The sequence below is a fragment of the Oncorhynchus mykiss genome, chromosome 26, assembly GCF_057628025.1.
Source record: "Oncorhynchus mykiss isolate SJ-2025 chromosome 26, ASM5762802v1, whole genome shotgun sequence".
NCBI classification, from domain to species: Eukaryota; Metazoa; Chordata; class Actinopteri; order Salmoniformes; family Salmonidae; genus Oncorhynchus; species Oncorhynchus mykiss.
Genome location: NC_143047.1, coordinates 8,038,917 through 8,058,303, shown reverse-complemented (window position 1 = coordinate 8,058,303; position 19,387 = coordinate 8,038,917). Strand labels below are relative to the sequence as shown.

At 40.3% G+C, this 19,387-nt stretch overlaps 1 protein-coding gene across 2 annotated transcripts in view; it reads left to right on the top strand.

Annotated features, from left to right (window-relative positions):
• The window catches only part of LOC110506306 (leucine zipper protein 2), a 160,675-nt gene that overhangs the window by 121,272 nt on the left and 20,016 nt on the right, over positions 1-19,387 (top strand). For both annotated transcript variants that reach the window (XM_021585797.3, XM_021585796.3), the window contains exons 8-9: positions 13,900-13,974; positions 16,583-16,750. In XM_021585797.3, the coding sequence (XP_021441472.1) occupies positions 13,900-13,974; positions 16,583-16,750 (243 nt within the window). The remainder of the gene's footprint in view (positions 1-13,899; positions 13,975-16,582; positions 16,751-19,387) is intronic.

Here is a 19,387-nt window from a genome sequence, read left to right as displayed (position 1 = left end):
GGCAGACACTTCACTGACTTCAATGTTTTTTCAGCTTTGCAGTGCTGATGCTGAGGTCAGCTATAGGTTTAATCAATAAATGTAGTTATTGATGACTTTGCCAATAAGCCACTGGGCGTGACTGTTATAGAACTGCAGTGATTTTTGCAGTGAACATAAGGGCTGGGCATCGTTATGTACAAATACAAAAATACTTTATTGCTAATGCTTCACATGATTCATACATGATAACATTTTACTGTAACTGATGAGAAGACACCATTCCAATTGTGTGGCTCATTTTCATGGTTTGCTTCCTAGAAAAACACATTTTCTGGGAACCTTCCCAGAACATCATTGAAGATTCCAATTAAGTTTGAGTTAGGGTTTTTATCTAACATTAGGATGATAAAGGTCTCAAAAACATTCAGAGAGAAACATTCATTAGGTTTCCAGGTAATGTGTTACCACAATGTACCAGTAATGTTTCCCCAGCAAGCCAAAATTGGTTCAGTGAAAGTTCTCAGAGCATTCGTTAGGTCGCGGCAAATGTTCTCATAACACAAAAACGGTCCATTCTTGTTGATGATCATAGCATGTTTGTATAAAACATTTGCCTGATGTTGCAAGAACGCTCCTGTAAGACATTTAATGTGCTCTTTAAATGTTCCCAGAATGTTTCATTAGGTTGTTGGAACAGTCTGGTGAAAACATTGTGGGGACGTCACAAAAGATAGATTCACCTGGTGTTACAAGAGCATTTCCAGGATACATTTCATCTGCTCTTTAACACTAGAACTGCTAAAGCAGTCATTTTGACTGAATTTAAAACATGTATTAATCTTTCATTACATGCCCTCTGTTCTTGATATTTCCTAAATAAGTATATATAACACACTGTCGGTGTTAGAAGCTTAGTATCACAAACAGAACTGGAGTTATAACCAGTTTTAGGAGATGTTATTTTTTGAATGGTTTTCCCCCATTGCCTCTTCCCCTTCCGACAGTTGAAAGTGCAGTGCCCAGCTGATAATCACCCCGATACTTGCCTCGAAACTGAACCTAAACCAAAACTAATTTCACACATACACTGAGTATACAAAACATTAAGAACTCTTTTAATGACATAGACTGACCAGGTGAAAGCTATGATCCCTTATTGATGTCACTTGTTAAATCCACGTCAATCAGTGTAGATGAAGGAGAGGAGACAAGTTGAAGACGGATTTTTAAGTCTTGAGATATTGAAACATGGATCGTGTATGTGTACCAGAGAGTGAATGGGAAAGACAAAATATTTAAGTGCCTTTGAACGGGGTATGGTAGTAGGTGCCAGGCGAACCGGTTAGTGTCAAGAACTGTAACGCTGCTGGGGTTTTCACGTTCAACAGTTTCCCGTGTGTATCAAGAATGGTCCACCACCCAAATGAGGGGGGGGGGGGGGGGGGTGTATGTACCCTATATCAGTCCACAGAATCCAAACAGTCTTATCAGTCTACTCGCTAGGCTACAGTGAGAGTGTGCGTAATTGTACATGTTGAATGACTTTCAATATATGGGAAAAGATCCACATCGGGAATCAGGTGAGCGACTGTTGGAGAATGTGGTGATGAAGCTTGTGGTACCTTACATCGTCACCATGTAAATGTCACCTTGGACAATTTCTTGGAAATTTCACCATGGACAATTTCTTGGTGCCTTCATTGGCCGGCATCATGAACAAAGTGAGTTAGGAGCTCCCTCCCTCTGTGCAAAATAAGGCACCTGCACAGCGGTTGTGCAACAGTGCTGAAGAATGACAAGATGATGGAAACAATAAAGAGAGAACTGGATACTATTACGCACTACAACCAAACAAAGGTACTGTATGTCAAAGTGTGTCAAGCAAGTGAAAGGTGTGAATATTTGTGTCAACTGTTAGGACAAGGGATAACAGGTAAATGAAATCCAACATTGCATGAAGATGCACACAATGTGAACACAATCTGACAATAACTGACTATTTTATGAGCTAACAATAATGGGCATTTCGACACATATAACTTTTGTGATGATTTTCACTATTTATCAAGGCTACTTGTCATTTACAATGATGTTTAGGCTACTGATGTTTTCATCATTTGGCTACGCATCTTGCTGACCCTGTGTCTTGGTGATTAGGGTATATATTTTATTTGGTCATTATAGAAATAAGTTGTTACTGTGTTCCAACACAGTGCCTTCTGAAAGTATTCATACCCCTTGACTTACCGGTATTCCACATTTTGTTGTATTACAGCCTGAATTCAACATTGATTAAATATAGACCCCCCCCCCTCCCCCCTTCCCATCTACACACATTACCCCATAATGACAAAGTCTAAACATGTTTTTGGACAGGATCTTATTTACATAAGTATTCACACCCCTTTGCTATGACACTCCAAATTGAGCTCAGGCGCATCCAATTTCCTTTGATCATCCTTGATATGTCACTGCAACTTAATAGGAGTCCACTTGTGGCCAAATCAATTGTTTGGACATTATATATATATTAGAAAGAAACACACCTGTCTATAGGGTCCCACAGTTGACAGAGCATGTCAGAGCAGAAACTATACCACGAAGTCCAAGGAACTCTCTGTAGATCTTCCAGATATAATTGTGATGAGGCATATATCTGGGGAAGGGTATAAAACAATTTCTAGAGTGTTGAAAGTTTCCAAGAGCACGGTGGTCTCCAACATTGGGAAATGGAAAAAATATTGAAGTACCCAGACCCTGACTAGAGCTGGCCATCCAACTAAACGGAGCAATGAGGTGACCAAGAACCCAATCACCACTCTGACAGAATTCTTTGGCTGAGATGGAGAACCTGCCACAAGGACAACAGTCTCTACAGCACTTCACCATTCTTTGCCTTATGGGAGAGTGGCCAGACATAAGCCACTCCTGAGAAAAAGGCACATGACAGCACGCCTGGAGTTTTCAAGAAGGCATGTGAAAGACTGAGAGCATAAGGCAAACGATTGTATGGTCTGATGAGACAAACATTGAGGTCTTTGGCCTAAATGCAAAGCGCTATGTCTGGAGAAAACCAGGCACAGCTCATCACCTGTCTAACACCATCCCTACCGTGAAGCATGGGGGTGGCTAAGGCTGTTGGTGTCACCGTATTACTGCCACACCAGCAGTCATGAGTCATGACCGCAGTAAAATTCCACGTGACCGTTGACAACGGTAATCTCCTCATATGCACTACGGACATGCGTTGGTAGTGCCCAACTCACTAACGACCATCGTTTCGCTAATGGCCTGGTACTCCGGGCTCTATTGTCCCTCTAACCACTCTGTCCTAAATGCAATAGAACATCACATCAAACACTTATCATCAAAACTCTATGTACTTTTAAAACTCACTTCACTTTGATTGATGAATTTGAAGAAAAGTTCAATAACAGGTTGAAACTGAGTGAAAAACAAGGTCGTTTGGGATGTTGTTAAAAAGCCTAACACATCGAAATGGACAGCGCTTTCTAAGGGGATGATTAATTCAAAACCCTCATGCATATTAGAGCTTATGCATAGCATAGGCCTATATATGAGTCCAAGCCCGATGATGGTGCCTTTATACAATTACATAGCCTACTTATATTATGCATGGCAGAAAAAAGAAAAGAAAAACGGATTTAATATGTCTTTGGTACAGAATTGGTCTAGCCTTTACTCCAAAATGAAACAAATTCTAGTAATGACCTTTGAGTGTGGACTGTATTATTAGGCATACTTATGGACTCGTTACCTTATGCTATGCTTCAAACATGAGTCTGGGAAAGAAGGTATAGGTCTAGGCAATGCTGTTGGTTCATTGATTGTGCAGCTTGTGCGGCTTACAGAGTTAGCCTACAATTATAGTGAATTTGTATTTGATTTTGAATAGCCTAGTAATAGTGCATTTTTTATATTTTCATAGTTAATAGGCTGACATGACCTTTAGCTACAGAATATCCCACCACCGTGCATTTCCATCTCCTCCCCTCCCTCCTTCATTCCTTTCCAGAGAGAGGGGCTGTCAACAGTTAAATAAAATATGTTTAGTTGTGAAAACATGTTACTATTGATGTTCCCAAGCAGATTTAACCAGTTGCGGCGAGCAAACCCGGATCCGGGATCCTATTTATAGACCTAAGCTCATTACCATAACGCAACGTTAACTATTCATGAAAATCGCAAATGAAATGAAATAAATATGCTAGCTCTCAAGCTTAGCCTTTTGTTAACAACACTGTCATCTCAGATTTTCAAAATATGCTTTTCAACCATAGCAAAACAAGCATTTGTGTAAGAGTATTGATACCTAGCGTAGCATTTAGCATAGCATTTAGCGTAACATTCAGCATGCAACATTTTCACAAAAACAAGAAAAGCCTTCAAATAAAATAATTTACCTTTGAAAAACTTCAGATGTTTTCAATGAGGACACTCTCAGTTAGATAGCAAATGTTCAGTTTTTCCAAAAAGATTCTTTGTGTATTAGAAATCGCTCCGTTTTGTACATCACGTTTGGCTACCAAAACAACCTGTATCCAGGAGTGTATTTATCCCGGCAAGCTCATTAGCATAACGCAACGTTAACTATTCATGAAAATCGCAAATTTAATTAAATAAATATGCTAGCTCTCAAGCTTAGCCTTTTGTTAACAACACTGTCATCTCAGATTTTCAAAATATGCTTCTCAACCATAGGAAAACAATCATTTGTGTAACAGTATTCATAGCTAGCGTAGCATTTAGCGTTAGCGTTAGCATTCAGCAGGCAACATTTTCACAAAAACCAGAAAAGCATTCAAATAAAATCATTTACCTTTGAAGAACTTCAGATGTTTTCAATGAGGAGACTCTGTTAGATAGCAAATGTTCAGTTTTTCCTGAAAGATTATTTGTTTAGGAGAAATCGCTCCGTTTGGTGCGTCACGTTTGGCTACCAAAAAACCCAAAAATCCAGTCATCAAAAAGCCGAACTTTTTTCCAAATTAACTCCATAATATCGACTGAAACATGGCAAACGTTGTTTAGAACCAATCCTCAAGGTGTTTTTCACATATCTCTTCGATGATATATCGTTCGTGGAAGTGTGCTTTCTGTCCTGAATCCCAGGAGAAAATGCCCGCAACTGAAGATTACGCACCATTTTAGACAAAGGACACCGGGCGGACCCCTGGAAAATGTAGTCTCTTATGGCCAATCTTCCAATGATATGCCTACAAATACGTCACAATGCTGCAGACATCTTGAAGAAACGACAGAAAGCGCAGGCTCGTTCCTGGTGCATTCACAGCCATATAAGGAGACATTGGAAAACAGAGCTTCAGAATTTCTGCTCATTTCCTGTTTGAAGTTTCATCTTGGTTTCGCCTGTAGCATGAGTTCTGTGGCACTCACAGATAATATCTTTGCAGTTTTGGAAACGTTAGACTGTTTTCTTTCCAAAGCTGTCAATAATATGCATAGTCGAGCATCTTTTCGTGACAAAATATTGCGCTTAAAACGGGCACGTTTTTTTTATCCAATAATGAAATAGTGCCCCCATAGATTCAACAGGTTAACTTGGTTTCCCAAATTAAGCACTGGATAGCTGCAGGAACAGGGTTCGAGAGCCCATGGTCTCCATTCGCTATTCGGGTGCATATGACTGACATGTATTTTTTTTCCTGCTCCTGTTCCTGACAATTTGATAATAGGCCATTCTAAATTGAAACACATTTGACATCTTAGTAAAGACAAGATTACATTGAGAATAGTCTGATGGGTGAAAAACATGATTACTTGATGAGAGAACAGCATGTGCAGTCGGAGGCAAGGAAGTTTTTTTTTTTGTGACTTTCTCAAATCATCAAAAGCCTTTAGTCGCATCACGCAGCCCATATTTGTTTGGATTTCTACAACATTCTAAGGCTTGTATCATTCACAAGTAATGTGGTCAAATAACTCTAGATCTAGCATATAGGACCTGTTTCAAATGATCACTTTTATGCTCCAACATAGCCACTTCACATGCACACGCGCTCCAGGATGGGAAAAATATCCTTTCTATTTTATGCTTCATACTATCAAATCATCTAATATAAAACAATGACATGGGATTTATAAGAATATCTTGTCTGCTAAATGAACAAGCCTTCCAGCGTGCGGCATGACGCATTGCCAGATAACATACAGTAGGCCAACTCAGATTCTGTGCTTATGAAATACATTTTCTTCATACAGTATCATCAATGTTTCTTTAGACCTGCCTAAAATAAATAATGGGTTTATTGTGATGGTGTATGTTACATTTACTTATTATACTTTTTAAAAAACATCCTGAAGATGCCAGTTTTTTCCCCCCTGCCTGGATATCTATGGATATACTGGAGAAGATTTTCCCTTTTGTGACTTCTTTTATAGACACAATTCGATATATATGGGTCACTTTGCCCGTATAGTGTTCAGAGCACTCTCGAATGATGACAGCTATTGTAATGGTTCTACTCTCCACCGTATGTACCCCACACCCTTATTGTATATTCCCCACGGAAACAAACTGTGAGCCTTCGATGGCCTTTCTTTAGTGGTCAATTCTTTCAAAGAGGCAAATTCAACACTCAATAGTCTTTAACTCCCTGCACTCATATTATTCTCCAATAAAAAAAAACATATATTGACATTTTCAAATTGAGGCTGTATAGCCCGCATAAAAGGGAACAAAGCCTTCATTGCATACAGTATACAGCTGAGATGTTTACAGCATGACAATAACCCCACTTGTTATTGACCAGCAATGCTTGATAATCTTTTCTGTCCAATTGTCTCGAAATGGACCGCTTTGAATCGTTTGTAAGCACTTCTGTATCCACCATCTTCTTCAGAGTAATTTAGTGTAGGGAGCAATGACTACCTCTCTTTTCAAACGTCATTTGAAATGAGGAAATTATATACTAGCCTTTATGCCTGTGATACTTTGGAACAGTCTTTGAACTTTGGAACAATATTCATAAAAGATAGGAATGTTAAGAATGGTCCATGGGAATCTAAAGAATAATCCTGTCATATTGTTTATTATTTTCAAACCAAATCACATTTTATTTGTCACATGCGTCGAATACAACAGGTATTAGAGTGAAATGCTTACTTACAAGCCTTTAACCAACAATGCAGTTCTAAGAAAAGTAAGTAAAAAATATAAAATAAAAGTAGCAAATAATTAAACAGCAGCAGTAAAATAACAATAGCGAGGCTATATACCGGGGGTACCTGTACAGAGTCAATGTGCGGGGTCACCGGTTAGTCGGGGTACTTGAGGTAATATGTACATGTGGGTACAGTAGTGTTAAAGTGACTGTGCATAGGTAAATAAACAGAGAGTTAAACAGAGAGTAGCAGCAACGTAAAAGAGGGGTCTGGGTAGCCCTTTGATTAGCTGTTCAGGAGTCTTATGGCTTGGGGGTAGAAGCTGTTAAACTTCTTGGTGACAGGGGGCAGTATTTTCACGTCCGGATGAAATGCATGCCCAAATTCAACTGCCTGCTACTCATCGCCAGAAGATAAGATATGCATATTATTAGTAGATTTGGATAGAAAACACTCTCATGCCTGTGAGTATAACAGAACTTATTTAGCAGGCGAAACCCTGAGGACAAACCATTCAGATTTTTTTTTTGAGGTCACTCTCTTTTCAATGGCCTTTCATTGGGAATCCAGATTTCTAAGGGACCTTCTTGCAGTTCCTATCGCTTCCACTGGATGTCAACAGTCTTTAGAAATTGTTTGAGGTTTTTCCTTTGTGTAATGAAGAAGTACGGCCATCTTGAACGAGGGTAACTTGTTAGATAGAGGCTCGTGACCAGAAAGCTAGCTACAGTTTGTTTTCCTCCTGTATTGAACACAGATCATCCCGTCTTCAATTTGATTGATTATTTACATTAAAACATACCTAAAGTTGTATTACAAAACTAGTTTGAAATGTTTTGGCAAAGTTTACAGGTAACCTTTGAGATATTTTGTAGTCACGTTGCGCAAGTTGGAACCGGTGTTTTTCTGGATCAAACGCGCCAAATAAATGGACATTTTGGATATCTATCAACGGAATTAATTAAACAAAAGTACCATTTGTGATGTTTATGGGACATATTGGAGTGCCAACAGAAGAAGCTTGTCAAAGGTAAGGCATGAATTATATTATTATTTCTGTGTTTTGTATCGCGCCTGCAGGGTTGAAATATGCTTCTCTCTCTTTGTTTACTATGTTGCTTGCTATCCCCAGATAATAGCATCGTTTGCAAAAAAAAAATCCTTTAAATCTGACATGTTGGCTGGATTCACAAAAAAGTGTAACTTTAATTTGCTATCTTGCATGTGTGATTTCATGAAAGTTAGATTTTTATAGTAATTTATTTGAATTTGGCACTCTGCATTTTCACTGGATTTTGGGCACTACTGTCCCACATATCCCAGAGAGGTTAAGAGCCTTTTGGACCTAGACTTGGTGCTCCGGTGCCGTGTGTTAGAAGAGAGAACTGTCTATGACTAGGGTGGCTAGCCTTCCTCTGACACCGCCTGGTATAGAGGTAATGGATGGCAGGAAGCTTGGCTCCTTTGTCTTGAGGAAGAGGTTGTTGTCCTGGCACCACATGGCCAGATCTCTGACCTCCTCCCTATAGGCTGTCTCATCATTGATCAGGTCTAACACTGTTGTGTTATCGGCAAACTTGATGATGGTGTTGGAGTCGTGCCTGGGAATGCAGTCATAAGTGAACAGGGAGTACAGGAAGAGACTGAGCACACACCCCTAAGGGACCCCCGTGTTGAGGATCAGCATGGCATGGTTGTTACCTACCCTTACCACCTGGTGGTGGCCCGTCAGGAAGTCCAGGATCCAGTTGCAGAGGGAGTTGTTTAGTCTCAGGTTCCTTAGCATAGTGATGAGCTTTGAGGGCACTATGGTGTTGAAAGCTGAACCGTAATCAATTAATAGTATTCTCACATAGGTATTCCTTTTGTCCAGGTGGGAAAAGGCAGTGTTGAGCGCAATATAGATTGGATCATCTGTGGATCTGTTGGGGCGATATCAAATTGAAGATGGTCTAGGGTTTCTGAGATAATGGTGTTAGTGTGAGCCTTGACCAGCCTTTCAAAGCTCTTCATGGCTACAGACGTGAGTGCTACGAGGTTACCTTAGTGTTCTTGGGCACAGGGACTATGGTGTTCTGCTTGATTCCTTGGTTTCAGTGTAAACGGTTCGTTCTGAATCACAGTCCATGACTGTGCTCTGCAAGAAATCCACGCAATAACAAAACAAAACTTCTGCAATGCCTCATTCGAAAGGCTGACTTGTTGCATTGCTACATCTTAGTGATGCCTTCAAAAGCACAACAGTTAATGTCCTTGCTCGCTCACTGAAACCTGGAGACAACTTGACAACAGTACAACCACAGAGATTTTGTTTACTCCAAAAATGTATTTAGTCAATAGTTTTTCTGTTGACGGATGATGGACAACAGAGATGCTTGCCTGTCAAAAACACTGCCAAGATGTCCGCCTTTGTACGTTTGCAACTTGAAGCTCTCCGTCAATATTGACTGAAAAGTTTGAGGTGAGTTGAACTTTTGACGGACAAAAACGGATAATGATGAATGCGTATGTGTATTTTATTTGTATTTTTGTGGCCTCAGCCTGAGTGTACTTGCTCTGTTTTCTTACCATGTGAAGACAAATACAAAATAAGACTATTTCTTCTCTTTGATCAGATCAATTGGGTGATCTCAGCAGCACTCTGAATTTGAGTATTTCACTTTTACACAATGTTACTGATGCAACACCCAACATGTAAATGTACTACAAAGGAGGGTGTAAACCAACCTTGTCACATAATCAACACAACACAGGTGCATTCACATAGGTGCAGTTCAACGCGCCTTTTCATGTTTCAACTGTCATTGCCATTATAATCAGGTGTAAGCATTTCTGTATGATCTAAGAGCAGGAAAATACAGGATACATTCAGACACTAGACAACTCAGAAAGGTCACACACTCTTTAAAAAAGTGCTATCTTGAACCTTAAAGGGTTCTTTGGCTGTCCCCATAGGAGAACCCTTTGAAAACCCCTTTTGGGTTCCATGTAGAACCTTTTCCACAGAAAGTTATTTTTTCTAAGGTTCTAGAGAAGAGGAGGGGAAGATAAGAAACAACATGTTCCACAACAGTATGGTGGACATATTAAAAACTTCTTAGGGATCGGTGTCCTGTCAATGGGACAGTTGTAAATCATGCAGCGCCTTGTGTCACGATCACAGATTTTAGAGAAACAACAAATGTCGGTACATATAAGTGATTTGTATCGGCTGAAATTCTTGAATTCTTGTTAATATAACTGCACTGTTCCATTTACCGTAGCTATTACAGCGGAAAAAAATGTCATGCTGTTGTTTGAGGAAAGCTCCTAACAACAAAATACTTTTTTTCACAGCGATAAGTTTGATAAATTCACCTCTGAAGGTGAAATGTGTACTTACATTCTGAAATCTTACTGTGATTTATCATCCAAAGGGTCCCAGAAATAACATGAAATGTTGTTTTGTTAGATAACATCCTTTTTCATATCCTGAAAAGGTCCATATAGCATGCACGATTGATTTTGTATTTCCACTTGTTCAATTTGCAAAGAAAGGAATCTGTGAAAATCTAACCCAAAAAGTTGTTTCAACCAGTCAAATCACATTTGTATGTATTCCTCAGAGATCCTAGAATGTAACCAGACTTCACTATATCATTAGGGGTGTAGTATATCCTATATGACACCAAATTTTGTCAGAGAGCGACGCCTTCATGGCACGCCGATGACGCGGGCGTCTTCACTTGATCGACTAACTTTGTCAAATAAGCACCAATTGGGGTCAAACAAAGCTAGCTAGATAGCCAATGAGCTGGGCTTTACGGGAGTATCCGGAAACCCTGTATCTGTCGTAAAATGTATTTGCTAACCTTGTGCAACAGCATGCCTTTTCCTTTTGGGCAAAAATTATAAGGATATTCAGAGTTATGAAAACTGGATGTTTTGCAAATGTTGAACTTATAATATGGCTACTAATACTGAAAAAGCTAAATCAAAGTCCAAGTATACAGATTTGGCGATATTCTTACAGAAAAATGTAATATGAATGCAAATGTCTCCTTCACGATTTGCCCAAATGTACCTAGGTGACTTCACACTAAATGTCATGTAGTTCGCTCATTCTTCAAGTTATTCTTCTGAAACTTTGCACTTACACTGCTGCCCTCTTGTGGACACCATCAGAATTACAAACAGAGTGATGGCTAGAACTGGGACCTCTCTGTTGCATTTCAAAGATGGTGGTATTTTCTTCTACCAGATCTATTGTGTTATATTATTTTCATTCAATTCACACAAAGTGTTTCCTTTCAAATGGTACCAATAATATTGCTTCAGGGCCTGAGCTACAGGCAGTTAGATTTGGGTATGTCATTTTAGGCGAAAATTGAAAAAGGGTGCTATCTCTAGAAGTTTCAATTAAGTGATGGTGGAAGTAGGGGTGTAGCAGGTGCGGCAGCACCCCATGGTCTACCGCAGGGTAGCCTAGTGGTTAGAGCGTTGGACTAGTAACTGGAAGGTTGCAAGTTCAAACCCCTGAGCTGACAAGGTACAAATCTGTCGTTCTGCCCCTGAACAGGCAGTTAACCCACTGTCCCTAGGCCGTCATTGAAAATAAGAATTTGTTCTTAACTGACTTGCCTAGTTAAATAAAGGTAAAATAAAATAAAAAACCTTTGAATTTAAGATGGGTTAAATGAACTGGACTGAACTGGACAATGACTGTAGGCCAACCTCTCACATGTAGTCAAATATGAAATGAACTTGAACAAATGATCAAAATTAAGTATTTCTTGCAAATGTAAATTTGGTCTCGGGAACAGGAGTGGAGAAATATGTAATCAAATCAAATACAACCGGTGTAGACCTTAACGTGGAATGCTTTTTTACAAGCCCTTAACCAACACAATAACAACGCTATATACAATGGGTACCAAGTCAATGTGCGGGGGTACACATTAGTCGAGGTAATTGAGGAAACTTGTACATGTACTGTAGGTAGGGGTAAAGTGACTATTCATAAATAATAGATAACAAGTAGCAGCAGTGTAAAAACAAAAGGGGGGGGGGGGCTAGTAGAGGTCCTGGATGGCAGGAAGCTTGTCCCCAGTGATGTACTGGGCCGTACGCACTACCCTCTGTAACGCCTTACGGTTGAATGACGAGCAGTTGACATACCAGGCGATGACGCAACCGGTCAGGATGCTCTCGATGGTGCAGCTGTAGAACTTTTTGAGGATCTGGGGACCCATGCCAAATATTTTCAGTCTCCTGGAGGAAGGGGAAGATACATAACGTTATGCATCCAAGACGAACTGAAATATTATCAGAAGCACGTTGGATCGTTTTCACAGCCTTCATTTCCTTAAAAACAAAAGCAGTTAAACTGATGTCCTTTTGCGTGGGAATATTCATTCCCGTGTTAAGATTTTCGCCCCGGTCCCTAAACGTCTAGCGAGGCCAAGTTGAGCAATAAGTAGCCACCTAAATGTCTGAAATTATAAGCAGAAACATAACTATGTAGGCTTTTCAAAAATCCTGCACCCCTATGAAAAAAATATTTTCGCCGTCCCTTGACATATTAGGACATTTTCGATTAGAGTCTGATGTAGCATGTATGTGCTAATGTACACCATGCAACACTCCACATCTCCATAATAGCCATAGGTCTTACGTGAACTGACACCCTCACATATAGTCTCCTACACATATTCATTGTCGATCATTTAGACCTGAGTTTTTTTCCATGCCAGAAGACGTTGACCTTGTAATTTGTGAACGTACGCCTGTACAGTATATCAGTCGGAGAGCCCTGTAAAAGGCACGCTATAAACTTTCACAATGTGAAGTCCATCACCCGGGCTGTTTTTACACACCCTCTGTAAATCCCCTCCTATTAAGCATGTCCTCCCTCCCTGATGACTTCCTCAATATTGTAATGAGTCCTTCTAGAATCAAATTCATTTGAACTCAGTCAATTCACATAATGAATCAGATTAAATTTGTTCATAGGGCGAATAAAAACAAGCCTTTTTGAAATTTGAAATTTATGGATGGAATTTTAATTGCGTTGAGATCGAGTTGGCCTCAACCCTGCTCTCAAGCACGCGTGATGGTTTTACCGGTGGCCATTTTTTTTTTTTACAAGATCAAACCGTTGGTGAAGAGCCATCTTGTTTTAGTCGAGACGGTCTTGAATAAATCTAGGTGGATCCCTTTATTCCCCCTTATCCCTCCTATAGTATGTAACCCTGAAGTTTGAACCTTGAAATGTACTGGTCTACACATTGAGACGCTTTTGAGGGGAAGGTGTCTAGCGGTCTATAGCTTGGCTTAGAGTTACCACATCGCACAGGGATAAGTCGTGGATATGTATATATTTTGTTAAAAGCAGAATGGTATTCGTAATCCTAAAAGCCAGACCAGGCTACATTTTCATTGTGTTGGAATACTGGAACTTGCAAAGGTAGTTTGGTGATATATCAGTCGATTAAAGTAAAACTCATTACCCCAAATCACCTTATTCCTCAAACAGTTTGGTATGTACTGTAATTGAGCCATGTTCAATCAAATCTTCTTGATTCTGTCACGTTTTTATCGTAGGCTTTTGAGAGGAACACAATCACTGGGATTTTCAGCCAAAAGTGTTGAACCCACGCAGAGCAAGTCTTAGCAAGCGCCTCTGACTGAAGTGACCGCCCTGTATTCAGTAGTCAAGACACGGTAGCTTAGGAAATTGCTGTGTTTGCAAGAGTTCAACTGTTTCAGCTCAAGTATCTTGTCTTTCCGCAGGGACAGCAGCTAATGGATCTGGAGCACAAGTTAACCATTGCCAAAGAAGAGCTGGAAAAGGCTGCACTGGACAAGGTGGATGTCATTAAACTGTTACTTCCTTGTAATCCATCACTTTTCAGTCTTTCCTTTTGATATTTGATGACTTATTGTTTGTATTGTGTTTCTCCTCTTCATTTCTTCTCGGGGATAGTGTTCTCAGTCTAACCTATTGAAATGCTTTGCACTGCCAAACTGTTTTAAGTGTAGCTTTTTACTCCTTAGTTACTAAATGAATAAATGGATGGCAGGAGACGACGCTTGCGCCCTACAGTTTTCAACGGCTCTATTTATATTTATGGGTGCTTCGGAGAAGGAGTTTCATTGTGCTATTCCACAGTAGGTGTAGGGATGAATGCGTAATTGTGGAATGGCTGGCTCCTGAACAGCGTCCACCCCCAAGTCATAAGACTGCTGGACAGTTAATCAAATGGCCAGACTGTTTATATTGTCGCCCTTTATGATTTATTTTTACCTCTTTATTTTATTGCACTGACGTCTCTTGCACGGGCTCTATGCACATTCACTAGACTCTACTCACACATACTACACTGACACTCCAACACACGCTACATACGCTAACACGCACATGCATATTGAAGCCGCACACTTTCACAGTCTTCACACACGCCTCTGCTACTCTGTTTATTATATATCCTGTTTGCCTACAGCTGAAGTCAGAAGTTTACATACACTTAGGTTGGAGTCATTAAAACTCGTTTTTCAACCACTCCACAAATTTCTTGTTAGCAAACTATAGTTTTGGCAAGTCGGTTAGGACATCTACTTTGTGCATGACACAAGTCATTTTTCCAACAATTGTTTACAGACAGATTATTTCAATATATCACAATCCAGTGGGTCAGAAGTTTACATACACTAAGTTGACTGTGCCTTTAAACTGCTTGGAAAATTATGTCATGGCTTTAGAAGCTTCTGATAGGCTAATTGACATCATTTGAGTCATTTGGACGTGTACCTGTGGATATATTTCAAGGCCTACCTTCAAACTCAGTGCCTCTTTGCTTGATATCATGGTAAAATCAAAAGAAATCAGCCAAGACCTCAGAAAAATAATTGTAGACCTCCACAAGTCTGGTTCTTCCTTGGGAGCAATTTCCAAACGCCTGAAGGTACCACCACGTTCATCTGTACAAACAATAGTATGCAAGTATAAACACCATGGGACCACGCAGCTGTTATATACAGGAAGGAGACGCATTCGGTATCCCAGAGATGAACGTACTTTGGTGTGAAAAGTGAAAATCAATCCCAGAACAATAGCAAAGGACCTTGTGAAGATGCTGGAGGAAACAGGTACAAAAGTATCTATATCCACAGTAAAACAAGTCCTGTATCGACATAACCTGAAATGCCGCTCAACAATGAAGAAGCCACTGCTCCAAAACTGCCATAAAAAAGCCAGACTACGGTTTGCGACTGCACATGGGGACAAAGATCGTACTTTTTGGAGCAATGTCCTCTGGTCTGATGAAAAAAATAGAACTGTTTGGCCATAATGACCATTGTTATGTTTGGAGGGAAAAGGGGTTGCTTTCAAGCCGAAGAACACCATCCCAACAGTGAAGCACGGGGGTGGCAGCATCATGTTGTGGGGGTGCTTTGCTGCAGGAGGAACTGGTGCACTTCACAAAATAGATGGCATCATGAGGTGAGAAAATGATGTGGATATATTGAAGCAACATCTCAAGACATCAGTCAGGAAGTTAAAGCTTGGTCTCAAATGGGTCTTCCAAATGGACAATGACCCCAAGCATACTTCCAAAGTTCTGTAAAAATGGCTTAAGGACAACAAAGTCAAGGTATTGAAGTGGCCATCACAAAACCCTGACCTCAATCCTATAGAAATGTTGTGGGTAGAACTGAAAAAGTGTGTTACACCAGCTCTGTCAAGAGGAATGGGCCAAAATTCACCTAGCTTATTGTGGGAAGCTTGTGGAAGGCTACCTGAAACATTTGACCCAAGTTAAACAATTTAAAGGCAAATCTGCAAAATCCTAATTGCGTGTATGTAAACTTCTGACCCACTGGGAATGTGATGAAAGAAATAAAAGCTGAAATAAATCATTCTCTCTACTATTGTTCTGACATTTCTCATTCTTAAAATAAAGTGGTGATCCTAACTGACCTAAGAAGGGGAATTTTTACTCTAATTAAATGTTAGGAATCGTGAAAAACCGAGTTTAAATGTATTTGGCTAGGTGTATGTAAACTTCCGATTTCAACTGTATATGTTCATGCTGTATTACCTCAACTACCTCGTACCCCTGCACATTGACCCGGTACTGATACTCCTTGTATATAGCCTTGTTATTGTTATTTTTTTGTGTTACTATTTCTGTTTTTATTTAGCAAATATCTTTTTAACTGCGTTTTTGGGAATTGACTCATAAGTAAGCATTTCACGGTAAAGTCTACACCTGTTGTATTCGGCGCATGCGATCAATATAATGTGATTTGATAACGGTTACATTTTATCAATGGGTGGATATACAATAATTGGTGTGTAATTGAGGGAATTGTCAGATTAAGGTAGAAAGGGAAGCCCCAGTGATTGTTATTTACTGTTACATGGATGGATGGTCAAAGACTCATATCTGTTTGCTTCTGTTGCTTGGAACAGGAGTCTCAGTTGAAGGCACTGAAGGACACAGTGCACATCTGCTTCTCTGCTGTTCTGCACAACCAGCCCACCAGCAGCCACAGGTTCCCCGCCACCCCCACCCACTTGTTCAGATACTCCTCACTCGTCAACAGCTCCAGAGTCACCTTTCAGCAGCCACACGCCAAGGTAATGCACATTCTGAGCCCATGCAACTCCCGCCAGTTAAGAGAAACAGCAACATAAACATTGCGGCAGATTATAGGGGGTGACGACCACAGAGCAAAGTAACGATTTCTCAATCGAATGCACCCAGTGTCACTCCCTGTGGAGGAGTCGTTCCGAACATAATTACTACTAAAGACAATAGTCGGGCAAATAGGATTGCAGAAGTTGTTCAAAATAATAACATGTCCAAATACAGCAGGCTTTTGTGTAATTTATGTTACTCTTCACACTCTATTGCCAGGAATATAAGACCCAATTATTTGAAATGTAAGGGTGTGCTATCGGCACTTGTTTTCAATAAAAACTGTAATTAAATGTGACACATTCTTTGTTGAATGTCTTTCAAAGTCATCTTCGTAGAGCACTTAACAAAATGACTTAATCCCCTGGGAGCAAACCAAGGTTGACAGTGGTAAGGGGAAGGTTATCTATTGAAAACAGGATTATATCTATGGAGGACTAACCTGGGGAACCTCTATACGCACGTTTTCAGTCAAAACGGTCACCATGATAGAGTGCACAGTGAAACACCTACAGGCCACAATAACTCGAAGTTGGATATGTCGTGAGTGATTTATAGAGAAGATCAGTGAGGATTTATTTTGAGGGGCGCTATTAGCAACTAGCTTACAGGATTGACAGCTGATTTGTTATGCTGACACCTTGCTGTCACTCTGATTAGTTGGGTAGGTACTGTCACAAGACATAGGCCTCAACATCCTCCACCCACCCAAAAATGGATGATAAATAAATAAACATAGGAATTGTAATGGAGCAGGTTTCTAGATGATGAGTAGCTTATCATTAGTAGCTTTCCACAGTAAATAGAAAAGTGATTTACCTCATAAAGAGTGTAAATGAAGGTTTGTGTCTTACTCACTCTGCCCAAGGATATGTAGAAAAGTTTGTCAGCAGCGTTGCCAAGAGGATGAACCCTTTGAGGGCACAGACTTTTTATTTAAAGATTTACGGCCTCCCTCTCAGTGACTGTACTTTTTCACATGAAAACGAAATTGAGCTCAATTCTTCCGGCACATTCATCTGTTCTGAACTAAAGGGAAAAGGGGGTACCTAGTCAGCTGAAATGTGTCTTCCGCATTTAACCCAAACCCTCTGAATCAGAGAGGTGCGGAGGACTGCCATGATTGACATCCACGTCTTCTACATCCCATTCACTTTCTTTATACGCTGTGCAAAGTCATGTCGGACCTAATCACAGGTCATATCAGTCAACTACTGCAGTCATATCAAAATCAGAATTTTCGAAGTCAATCACAGCTCCGTTGCGGTTTCTTATTGGCCCTGATCCTAGTGAGCAATCCTGTTTCAAAGAGGCTTTAATCCCTGATGCAGTCGGAAGTCATTCTGCCTGTCTGTGTGTTGGGTGTCAAGCTAAGAGCCTTGACGTTAGCTATGTGCCACCCAGAGGACTTACAGCTCTTTCAGAGAACGCTCCAATACCCCTCCACACGGAAGCATCACATAAAGCAAAAGATGTAATGGAGACTTTATCTCCAAAGTTATAAACTATAGTCAATGTTCACAATGGCAGAAGATGACTCTATTACAGCCGATATGAGTGAAATGTTCTGGGCGTCGTCTCATATTCCAAGCCAAATTAAGGGGGTTGTGTGGGGGTTGAGGGTGGGGGGATCTGACAAAAGGAAAGACAACTGAGGGAAAACATACGTACGGGTGCTAGGGACCTGCTTATGCAAACCAAGTGTTTACTTCTCACTTGATTAGCATACAGATAGCTCCACTCCATCCTGAGCACTCACTACGGCCATCCGCTGCTGTATCCACGGATACTGTCTGCGGGGTGAATCAAAGATGGTTCTCCTCACTGTAAAGACAACTAGACCTGCCCATCTGTTTTTCGCTGTCTGTTCAATGTAAAGGGGCCCACATCTAATATAAATCACTGTCAAAGATGGACAAAAACTGGGGACCACTGACAAACGTTAACACCACCCCACATTTCGCCTCCTTTTGCGGGAGGACAACTCGAACGGGCTCAATATTCTAAGGCAAGCTGGGCCAAATGTATTCCATCAGCCCTTTTGTGGCCCAGTTTCCGTTGCATATTTGGTTATCTATTAGGTATTTAATAGAAATGAATAGCTACTAAAAACATTCTGCTGGACATGCTGATATGTGTTAGTATGCCTGACTAGCCTGACAAGGGCCATTATTGTCTGTGATTTAAAAGGTACAATTAATTTGCACAGAAAGCAATATGATATTACATCATTGAAATGAGAAAGGTTTGAAGGGCTACCATTATTTCCTCTACAGCTTTACAAAATATAATGCTTATATAAGCACTCTTATGCTAAAACCCACTTTCTGTCTTTGGATTCCAAAGTGGATAAGTGCTGGGATATTTGTGTGTACCAGCTACCCTCTCAGCATCATGTTTGGTGTTTGAGTTTCTAAACGTAATGGGCCTTAAGCTCCACTAGACAACAATTACTAGATAAGACTCCAGTCTTTGGCTGCAGACACAATCCCCTGTTGGTGAAAGATTCATTAGTGAGAGGTTGCCGGGATCAGCAAGATCAGGGTGGAAGTCTCTTCATATTTAACAGGCCGAGG